Source organism: Myodes glareolus, chromosome 3, assembly GCF_982192425.1.
Source record: "Myodes glareolus chromosome 3, mMyoGla1.1, whole genome shotgun sequence".
Classification (NCBI taxonomy): Eukaryota; Metazoa; Chordata; class Mammalia; order Rodentia; family Cricetidae; genus Myodes; species Myodes glareolus.
Genome location: NC_142028.1, coordinates 55,560,691 through 55,572,798, shown reverse-complemented (window position 1 = coordinate 55,572,798; position 12,108 = coordinate 55,560,691). Strand labels below are relative to the sequence as shown.

At 39.8% G+C, this 12,108-nt stretch overlaps 1 protein-coding gene across 1 annotated transcript in view; it reads right to left on the bottom strand.

Moving 5' to 3' along the window:
• The window catches only part of Suclg2 (succinate-CoA ligase GDP-forming subunit beta), a 261,034-nt gene that overhangs the window by 187,837 nt on the left and 61,089 nt on the right, over positions 1 to 12,108 (bottom strand). Inside the window, exon 2 of the mRNA XM_048438429.3 lies at positions 6,477 to 6,618. Coding sequence (XP_048294386.2) covers positions 6,477 to 6,618 — 142 coding nt within the window. The remainder of the gene's footprint in view (positions 1 to 6,476; positions 6,619 to 12,108) is intronic.

Below are 12,108 nucleotides of genomic sequence, written 5' to 3'. Positions count from 1 at the left end.
TAAGGCATTCTATGAATACTCAAAACTACAGTTCACAAATAAAATAAATTAGACCCAAGGACATAATGGCTGCTGAGGTTCTGGAGATAAGGCCACATGGAACATAGCTTTCCTATTCATTGCCAATAAGGAAGTTTTCAAAACAAAGTTAATACCTAACTCCATTAAAAGCACACTAGTGGCAGAGACACACTGAAGGGTAAACAGAAATCTCCTGATACTTTTCCTTTGGTTTAAATGAGTATTACATGAAAGAAGGGATTCAAATATTTGACAGGATGACAGGCACATAGTAAAGGCCAGGAGTTGAGCTTCCTGCTCCTATTTTTGTTGTTTCAAATGTGTTGCTTTCATGCATTGCCAAACTGAAGTTGAAGCTCTGGCTTTCAAAGCAGTGTTCCCATCGGTTTCTAGGGAGACTGAAAGGAAGCTCCATGTCCACTCTCCGGCCTGCCTCCTAAAAGCCTGTCCAATCTAGCCAGAACTCTGCTGCTCTCCTGCTACTTCTGTTCAGAAGCACAAGACGGTTACTGAAAAAGACAAACCTACCCTGAGATATTCCAAGGAGAATACCATCTATAGATGAAGATTCAGGAAAAGAGAACATTTTAGAAAAGAGAATTCTTTGGAAAAATACATATAATGGGAAATGTTATTAAAGCATGATGAATAGAATTATTTCCATAAACATCATTAGGACCAACCATTAATCTCAACTCAGGGATTCTTTTAGGGTACACAGACAATTAAGATTTAGCAAGTGAAATTGCCTGCACCACAACAATGTCTCTGGTGCACTTCCATGCTTAGAACCTATGATGAGCACTTTGCACCTGGATGAGTCAGGATTACTAGTAGTAAGCAAGAGAAATTGAGTCTATGGGCTAGGGATATAGGTCAATAACTACAATGCTGGCCTAGCATTCATGCAAGCCCAGGTTCGAGCCTAAACACTACATAAAGAAGAACAGAGGGAAGAAAGTAGAAGGAAAGGAGAACCAGGTGTGGAAACTGTGAAAACATCAAAGGGGCCACTAGCAGGCAGAAAGACAACTGAATCAGCACAGAAACCCTCTTGATGTTCCCAGCGCTGAGAGTCCTAGAAAGCAGACCAGCTGGAGCTTTGGTGTAACACATAAAACATGGAACTGAAAGCGCATCTTTGCATTGCTGATTCCAGGGTCAAAATAATGGAGAGGGATCTACTTCACAGAAATCAAAGCTCTCCTTGACTATCACTATAAGTAAAAAGATCGTCTCAATATAAAGGAAGATGTTAAGCACATACCATCACATGGCAAAGCCTCAACAGTCCAGAAGGCTGCTGTATTTAACTGTCTACAGGATTAAGAGTGGCTGTCAATCAGTGTTGATAGATATCAGCCCCCTTAGGACAAGAAGCAGAATCTATTAATGGTGTAAGTAATCTGCCAGGCATCAGGATGGAATCATATAAAACCAAGAGTTAAGTTCTCATGTTGATGAATGGACACAAGCTATAGCTGAAAGCAACCCAAGCTAGCCAATTCCAGTGAGAGCTCCATCTGCCTCTGAGGAGGGAATGTCAGTGCCTCACAGATTAATCTCTTCATTTATATTTCAATCCTCTTTCCTGATTTAAAAAAAAATCTGGAGTTTTTCTTAAATATACTTTTTCCTGCTTATTGAAATGTTGAGAGTTGCTGTCCATATGATGGAAATAATTAACAAATTGTAGATAATCCCAAAATGGAAAGAGAGTAGTCCAAGAAGTTTCATCTCTGTTTATATTCAAGTACTTCTGAGTTATACTGACAGTCCTGAGTGTACCTCAAAGAGAACTGAAAGGCAATGCACAGATCCATTTTATACACAATAGATGTTCTCTCGCAATCTGTGGGTTGCACTTATGAAATTTACTTCATATGAAGAGAAAGCATGCAGCAACATGCCTGATTAGGACACCTGAAGATGACTCTGTGTGTGTGTGTGTGTGTGTGTGTGTGTGTGTGTGTGTGTGTGGTGGGGGAGGGTGTGCGGGCAGAGGACAGAGGACAATGTGAGGGAGTCAGTTCTTTACCTCTAACGTGTAGGTCTTAGGGTCCTCAGCTCATCAGGCTTGAATGTACCTGTAGTCAACGAGCTGTTTCTCAGCCTAATCTTCCTTCTTCAAAGCTTGCTAAGACACTATAAACTGCGTCGTGAGAACCATCCACATACTAAAATCTTCATTTACCAAACTACATTTATTCTCTCAATCAGATATAAATCTATTTTAGTGCAAGAAAATGAGGATCTCGTTCATTCAATCTCTTATCATTATAAACTGTATTTCAGACACAATAGCTATGCACTGCCCACTGTAACAAATGTTCAAGTTGACAAGCTTTCCACAGCTAGACAGCAAAATGTTCTGTTTCCCAAAGAGATACAATGAAATGAATCATTAAGAAAGTATCTGCAAATTATAGGTTTTATAAACTGTACCTAAGAACCTGCCATATCAAGTTAATACAACCTTCTAATTTTATTTATATTCGCTTTCAATTTTAAACACGCTGACCCACACAAACCATTCCCTAGACTAGTACCATCAAGCCAGCAAAGAGGGAATGCATGGAGGCACTATTAAATCAATCAGAGCTGGGGGCAAATCACATCTCTGCTGATTCTTAGCTCGACAATGCTGGCCACGTTTTTAACCTTATCTTGTCGTTTCCTTGTCACTAAAGTAAAAATGCTACACTAAACACTGACAAGCTTTGGCCACTGACTAAATATGAAAGATAGAAGAGGCGTGACAGAGGACAAGGACAATAAGAAAATCTGGGGCAGTTGAGAGGTAACATACTCCATTTGGTCCAGGAGAGTTATAAACATAGCTGATCTGATCCATAGATGGCAAGACTAAGGGTTCAGATACCCAAACTGTTTAGAAAGAAACAGATGGTAGGATAGGGATTCATTAGAACACAGGTACACCTAATATCAAGGAACATTTTTAAAAGCTTTGGTAATACATCATTTTATTTCAAACTATCCACTGTAGGTAAAATTTAAAATACCACCCACAGGCTCATATTCTAAGCCCCCAATTGATTGGGCTTTTTTGGAAAGTTGTGCTTCTTAAGGAGGCAGAGGCTCAGAAGAGGAAGAAAACCTCTTGAGGTTTTATAGCCCGACCTCACTTCCCACCTGCTCTCTGAATCCTGTCCTGTGAAAATTAAACTCCCTCCCTATAAGCCACCTGCAGCCATGCCTCCCACCACAACAGACTGTATTCTTTCAAACTGTGAGCCAAAATAAATACTGGCTCCCTTCAGTTGCTTCTGGTTAGGTATCTGGTCACAGCACTGAAAAAGATAAGCTAACACAGCATCTGAATCTAAGAAAAGTAAATAGAACTTTACAAACATTATACACTAAAATATGAATACTCCTATCACAAGAGTGACAGGACACTACTTATAGACATCTGATCTATGCACAAATTTGCATTACGACTGGAATTAGATGTAGTAAGTCTTCTGAAATTAGATGTCCCTGATGATAATGATAAAATACAAACTCATAAAATGCTTTCTATATGTTAGTATATTAATATTTATATAATTTCTTTCCATAATATACGCATATAAATGGGAGATCCCAGCAGAGTCAAGAAGACACATAATTCAGCTTTAATTTTACCCTCAAATATATTTGGTGAAAGTGTGTCTGCGTTCCTTGTCAATCTTGTAGTGGCAAGAACCCGAACACTATGGCTGGGCTTTCTGCACGCAGTCACAGTAACACTGACTCCTACACTTCCTTTCTTCTTACTATCAGCTGTTTTCCTGGAAACCTTCTAGAACTGGTAGCATCTCCTTTCACAAAGTCATCAACTTCCTCTCAGAGCAACAAAACTTAACATCAGAACCTAGACGAGACCTTGCTTCTAAGACAGCTCCTCACTTAGTGTGACTCTTGGTTCGGTCACAGGGTGAGCTGCTGATGACCTTCTCCCTCTTTGTTATGTGGGCTTAAGGGAAGTGAACTCAGGTCCTAATGATTTCAAGGTAAATACTCTACAGACTGACTGAGCTGTCTCCCCAGCCCCAAATGAGCTTGTGATTAGTTCTCTGAATTCTCACAGCAACAGGCAGGATCACTGAAGACATCACAGGTGCTCACAGGGAAATAGTACTCATGTGCACAGCAGTGCTTGTTCACTGTCATTGATGTGTCTGTTTTTCTTAATCCCTTTCCTAGTCTCAGTTCCTTCCTACACAAGGAATTTCTTGAAAACCCTCAAAACTAAAGTTTAATTTTTTAAAAAAGTTTATTTTCATTATTTAATTTTTATTTTCTGTTAAACTCACCCTATTGTCCATTTTCTCCCTTCTTGTAAATGTAAGTACACAATACATGGTCAATTTCCCAAGAGCAAAACTTATCATAAAAGCATAGTTTAGAATCTCTGACTGTTAAAACGATGGCCAAATAAGCTTTTTCTAAAAGATAGACCCAAGAGTAGGAGGCGAAGTGGCTCACTTAATTCCTAACTCCAGAAAGATCCGAAAAGCAAGCTGTCTCTCAGCTATGCTGTGTCTAAGCTGGTTAGAGACACGGGAGCCATCAGTGGCTTCCAGCATGGCCTCAACACTAGTACACAGGCCTGCATTGAAGAAATAAAGGAAAAATGAAAAGCAAAAACTAACTTGATTTTACTACAATTTTTGTTTCTCATTTTTCAATCCCTAAAACAAAAATCATCCATTCCTGGAAAAAAAAAATCCCTTATCCAATCTGTCCCCAAGGTCACTGAGAGGGGTGGGGATCTCCTCCAGGCCTAGCAGAAAAAAATTGTTCCCCAAGATTATCAGCACATGCAACTCCCCACAGTGTCCAGAGCAACACTGTCCTATATAGCTGTCACAGTGTCTGAGTCTCTGACATGAGGCTCATATGAAATGGAATATGCTATAGTGTAACTAGAAATATGATTTGTGACAATTACGATCCTACGGATATGTCAGATATTAGAATACTCACCTCCCATGATATACAAGACTCTGGGTTTGAGATCTAGACCAATGAAGCATGCCTAAAATCTTACCAGCCTGGAGACAGAGACAGGCAAGGAGTTCAAGGTCATCCTCAATAGGATTATTTTAAGGCCAGTCTGGGCTACATGAAACCTTATCTTAGAAAAGAAACAAAGAGAAGAGAAAAGAAAAGAAGAGAAAGGTAAGGAAAAGAAAATCTTGATATTCATTAATATTAGTCTTATGATAAAATGCTGCTAGCTGGATATATTAAATATGGTGCAGGAGAATTGTCTATATTCTGTCCATCATGTTTTAAATAATTATTGATTGGCCAGACAGGAAGTAGAGGCGGGGCAATGAGAACAGGAGAATTCTAGGAAGGAGGAAGCCCATTCCTCCCAGTCCTGCCCAGATCACGGAAGAAGCAAGATGTGACCAGCCCCACTGAAAAAGGTACCAAGCCATGGGCTAACATAGATAAGAATAATGGGTTGATATAAGCTACAAGAGCTAATAAGAAGCCTGAACTAATGGGCCAATCCATTTATAATCTTCTGGAGACCTCTGTGTGATTTTCTTTAGGGCTAATGGGCTGTGGGAACTGGGCAGGACAGAAACCCCAACAAGCCGGCCCTCATGTTACAAAATATAATGTATCATCAAAGTTAATTTTACCTATCACTTTTTTTCTTTTTAAAGACAATTAGAAATTTTAAATATTCTATGTGGCTCCCATTTTATTAATGCTGGATATTATAGCCAGAATGCCAATCAGAGACTCTTTATGCCACCACACAGAATCGTCAGTGGAAAGAAGATAGCAGGACCTGGTTCTTCTCCATCCACTGCTAGAGACATGGATGAGACTTTCCATCCCTACAATGAATGAGGCCCTGGAAACAACAGTGATGGCAGGGAAGCACAGCTTTGCTCTACAGCTGAGGAACCAGAGGCACAGAGAGGAGAAGGACCTCCTAAGCAGTCAGAACTGGAAACAGGAGGGCAAAATAGCTGGACTTTAAATCTGTGCCCTTAGCCAGGCTCTGCCAGAACATCTGTGATGTCAGCACTTGCTCTCAGGAGGAGGATCACAAGTTCAAGAAAATGACAGAACAAACGGAAACTGCTGCCTGCCTCCCCTTCTTCTCCAATCACTCATCCCAGCTTTTAAGAGGCTTCTAGACGGATGTCACTCTCAGGCCTCATCTGAGCCCTATTTCTTCCCACCTCTAAGCCACAGTTGATAGAAGAGGGTGCAAAGGAAAACTTAAGAGAAATTCCCACAACGTGACCCCCATGTTCTGCTATCTCAAGAGAAAGAATCAAGTTTTCCTGTTCAAGTGTTCTTCTGCTTTAGCAATTCGCTGTTCCCACCCAGACAGTATAACCTGGGGCAAAGACACAAATATAGGAAGCCCCGTCTTAGCTTTCACTGATGGCCAACACTCATCCATTGGATCAGCTTACTCAGTCTCTTCGCTGCCTCCAGAGCCTCCTTAGCAGTGCTGGCGACAAAGAACCTCTGGACTTTCACTCCATGGTCGGACATGAGCTTCTTGCTCTGGTATTCCTGCAGGTTCAGCCATCTTCTGGAGGTTAAGTGACCAGCCTAGGGAGAGGTGGAAGGATATTTAATAAGAACAGGAAAAAGAACACTTGGTCCTGGTAGCCAGTCTTACAGGTACTATCAACCAGAACTGAGCAACACTCAGCTTAAGACACCAATCTAAGTAAATCCTCCACAATGCCTTTTTAGTTGAAAACATCAAAAAAGTTATATACAAATAAATGAAGACGTTTTTTTAAAAAATGGTAAAAGTACAGCTATGATTACCTGCACATGGTTGGGCAAATCACAGATCACCTTTTTGTCATGTGAGGGAGGGGCTAATCAGGCTTCTTCCAACCCTGAGGACTAGGCATTTAATAATTGTTTGGGACAGATCAACATTTTCATAGGTGATATCACTGGATGAGTTGGCTATTCTAAGTAACCCTGATTAAACTCATTGAGTCATTGGGTCATAGACTCACATTCTCCTCTCTCTCTCTCTCTCTCTCTCTCTCTCTCTCTGTGTGTGTGTGTGTGTGTGTGTGTGTGTGTGTGTGTGTGTGTGTGTAGGGGAGAGAGGGAGAGAATTAAGTAGAAGGATGCATGGAAGTTGAAAAGGAACTGACTGGCAGGGAAGATGAAGGGGGGGAGAAGAGAGGGTAATAAAGAGTAAAGATCACAATATTATACACATGAATTCAAAAAGTCATAATGTGATCTATCAGGAAATCTTCATACTATTATCAGTCTGAAAAAATCGTAATACATATAAGTCTATACATATAAATATACCTATGTAGTTTAAAAGAAACTCTCTTATATGATTTGATGATGCTCCTTCTAAAAGCCAAAGACCATCTAGCAAATCCCTTATACTAGGCATAAGAAAGTCTCTTGAGTTGTTGGTCAGGGTTGACCAAGAGACTCCCAAAACATTACAGCCCATGGTTATTACCCTTGGTTGACCCCAGAGGTGGAAGATAAGTCTGTATTGCTGAAGACACCATGCATTTCAAATACAGGGACCTGGGGCCCCTGAGCTGGAACTGACCCAAAGGCCTCCTCCCTGAGGACTAGCTTTCTTGGTACCACAAGGTACAACAAAAGGTTCCAAAGGAAGGAAGCATCCAAGAGTCCTCCCTGGGTATGATGCCATGCCTATAAACCACAACAACCAACATGACAGGGTAACCCTAAGAGTGTAGTAGTAACACACATGCTTCAGCGGCAGCCACCAGCCCTCTAAGTAGAAGACTCACTCAAGAAGAGGGAAAATCCCAACAATCCAGGGCTGATAAAACCATGGATCTCAGAGGAGAATCTACAACCACCACTTCACTAAAGCACCATAATTCCTAACTACATTCTAAATATGTATTCTTACATCCAGAGAGAAGTGCAGTCCTCATCCATCATCAAGGAAACTTCTTTTTGTGAGAAGACCTCTTCAGAAAAACCACAAATAACCAAAATGAGTTGCAGAGCCCAGTCTCAATAGGTATATTTACAGAACAACTCCCTCACCTACGGCTGAGGAATCAGTGTAGAAGACAGTAAGAGCCAGAGGATTAAGGAATTTACTACAATATTGTGTCTCCTAACAATGTCAGTACCTGCAGCCATCCATAAATTCTCACTAACACAACTGCCTAAACAAGAAATGAACAAGGATAGCAACAATAGACAGGCTAATGTGGAGAGGAGAAAGCTCAAGAGGTCTCACTATTCCCAAAGAACTCCTGGCAATTAAGAAATGCTGAGCATTGGAGAGACAGTCTTCCCAAAGAGTCAGTCCTTGAGACATACATAAATGTAACATTATCCAGACTGAGCAGGTTGTGTTTAGGAATAGTATATATATATATATATATATATATATATATATATATATATATATATATATATATATATATTCAACAATTAATGGAGGAAAAAGCCATGAGTTAGAGCAAAAACTGGGCAGTGGTGGTTCACACCTTTAATCCCAGCACTCAGGAGACAGAGGCAGTAGGATCTCTGTGAGTTCAAGACCAGCCTGGTCTGCAGAGCAAGTTCCAGGACAGCTAGGGCTGTTACACAGAGAAACCCTGACTCAAAAAGCCAAAAAAGAAAGAGAGACAGACAGACAGACAGAGAGGGAGAGAGGAAGAGAGAGAGAGAACGGTTTATGGGAGAGTTTATAGAGAGGAAAGGGAAGGGGAAAAATGATACAATTATAATCTCAAATTTTGACTGTCATAGTGAAACTCTTAACAGATGCTATTTAAAAAAACTCAAAAACAGTACTTTTTTAAAAGTTCAATAGCTTAGGTATAGAAAGACATCTGTGTAAATTTCTGGTTTTAGCATTGTTCTAGAATTGCATCAGATGTCAACATTAGAGGAAGTAGGCAGGCAAAGGATGCACAGGGCTGCTACTGGGTGTTTCATTTTGTTTTGCTGTAGCATTCTGTAAGCTAGCAATTATTTTCAAACAAATTATTTTAGAAAAACATTAAAGGTCCACCCATACCGTTATGCCTCCACTCTCTGACCTGGCTCAAGTAGGGAAAGTTCATAGGATTATCTTAATGGCTAATATGCACTATTAATCACACTCAAAAAGATCTTAGGGAAATCGTTTTAACTCTATAAGGTCATGAAGCAACAGACTAATGCACTTCTTTGTTTTTCTTTATAAAGATTTTTTTTCTAAATGTGTATGTATGCCTGTATGGTTGAGTTTCTGTGTACCACATGCATGCAGGTGCAGGTGGGAACTAAAGGGTGTCAGATACACCAAAGTTACAGGGCTTTATGAATCACCTGATGTGGATGCTGGGAACTGAACACAGGTCATCTGCCAGAGCAGTGCTCTTAATGGCTGAGCCATCTTCCCAGTTCCCTACAGTACTTCTTTAGTTTTTAATAGATAGATATTTTGAAGGGTAAGGTCTTATTCAAGAACCAACACTGACTACAGAGTCTTCATTACCAGACCCCTGCTCAGCTGCAGCTGGATAGGATGTAATCTTGCTTTAGAATTCAGTAGAAGTGAGGTTTGTTCTGAAATACACTATCAATTACTTTTTAATTCATGTTCAAAGACTATAAAGAACAAGATGACCCTCAGGTAAATTACTTTTGTATTTTATCCAATAATTTTAACAGCATAGCCTACCAAAACCATAAATCTCATTTTCAATGAAAACAGAAATATATTTAGTTATGCTTATACCCATGATTCATAGTGTTAAGGAACTTATAAGAGATGACTGTCCATTGGTGCAAAGTAAAAGTTTAATAATAGCTGGATTTCAAAGTGGCAGGGTGTGAAAAATCACCTGATAACTGACCCCTGCCAGCTTCTATCCATGGTCTCCATGAATGTCCAAGGCAATGTCAGCCTGACCACATTGCTGGGGCCTAAGGACTGTGGACAGAAACTTCATTCACTTTCAGAAGCTCTGAAGCATTCTTAAAATGTCATTTCCTGTAACCTCCAAACTAGGAAGTACTCATGAGCTCTTTCAAACAGGTGACCCAACAAAGCTCATAGATATGCCTGGCCTGAGACCTGCTGACCACATGTGCCCCCGGACAGCTATAAACATGGCCCAACACATGTGTGGATCACAGTGTCACACCCCAGAGTCACAAGGCTGGACACCCCTGCTAGACCCTCACAGACAGATGAGCTTCTACTCTAAGGCAGTGTGTTCTAAACCTGACATTCTTGGGAGAATATCTTACTTGTCAAATGGAAAATACCAAAATAAATCATCGAGATGACAAAGGGAACAAACCCTGCCCTTTGCCCCCAATACAAAGAATGTTCTACTCCCAGAAGCTAACTACTTCTAAACTAGAAACATAAGTCATCCCTTAGGACGTGAAATAAACAAAAAAAATCATGTATACTTGAAAAGTATTCAAGCTTTGACATGATCAAACATAAAGATCATTCCTCCCATCCATCCATATATTAATATTATATATATACACATATATTAATATAAACAATATACAAATATATTGTTTACAACATTAATATTGAAATTGACTATAATTACTCTTTAAAAATTAATAATACTTAAATAAAACTGAACAGCAGGACAAACAATGCTCATACCATCTAGTTTTTTAGTACTTCTTAATATTACTTCTGACTTTCTAAGTCTTAATGAAATATTAGAAGTTGAAAAGACATAAATTTGATAAATGAACACACTCAGAGGCTTAACAGTCTGTTGCATTTCACACAAGATTCCAAGAAAAACATGAGTTTAAGGTTTTTAGGAAAAGCTACCTAATGAAAGAAAACATTAAATGTTACACACATGTCTTTATCAGGAATTGCTTTTAAAAGGTAAATGGGAAAAATCAATAGATTAGGCCTATGTTGACATATCAATTTAAAGCCATTAATTAAAGAAGAAAAAAACATATAGTTTGAAAAGCACATTTGAGAGAAACTAAAAACAACCACCATGTGGTCAGGGTCAATTCCTTTTCATTAGACCACTGGCTGTATTAATTTCAGATATGTTAATGCAATCTGCTGCAAGCTAATTGCAATTGATCCAGAGACCAGCATCAAAGACATATAATATATATTGACTGCTTCTACATTGACCCAAATGAATGCCAGTTTAAAGTGGCTTGCTTTTAAATTGAAAACCAAGACAGTGAGCAGACTTGCAAGGCCTGTGCTAATGCCCAGCCTATCACCTCACAAAATAATCCTCTTACAGAAGTGTCAGCTGACTGTGCTCAACCAAAACCTTGAAAGAGCAGGGTCACTGACTACGTCTAAACTTCATTAAGCCATCTCCGCTTCTTAAGAATTTATGCTGGGTTAAGGAGATGGCTCAGTTGGCAAAATGCTCTCTGTACAAGAATGAGGACCCGAGTTCAATCCCAGAGCACACATAAAGGTAGGCATGGTAGCATGTGCTTATAATCCTGGGGTCAGGGAGGTAGAGACGGGTGGAAACCACAGCTGCTAGTCATCTAGTCTAGACGACTTGGCAAGCTGCAGACCAATGGGAGAGAGCCTGTCTCATCCACCCTAGACGACTTGGCAAGTTCCAGACCAATGGGAGAGAGCCCGTCTCATCCAGCCTAGACGACTTGGCAAGTTCCAGACCAAAGTGAAAGTCCATCTCAAAAGAAAAAATAAAATAAAAATATGTATCTAAAGATTATCCTGTGGCCAACACACACATCTACATATACATGCACGGTCATACGTCCACCAAAACACACGTTGCATACACACGTGTGCATGCATGTACATACGTATCCATCAGTGTGAGTGTATGAATTTCTGCTAAGTCCATTCAAGACCCACTTAGTCTACCTTCTGCATTTTTAAGGGGAATAAGAAAAAATTTGCTCAACAAGTGGATAGTGAACAGTATAGTTAAAATGTAATAGGAACCAATGGCTATTCATAATAATTTTTCTGCTACCGTTGAGCACTGGTGCTGTACTAGCCATTTCACTATGTGCTAATGTAATCTAACGACTGAAGGAGTCATGAAGTCAAGTAATACTCTCTACATG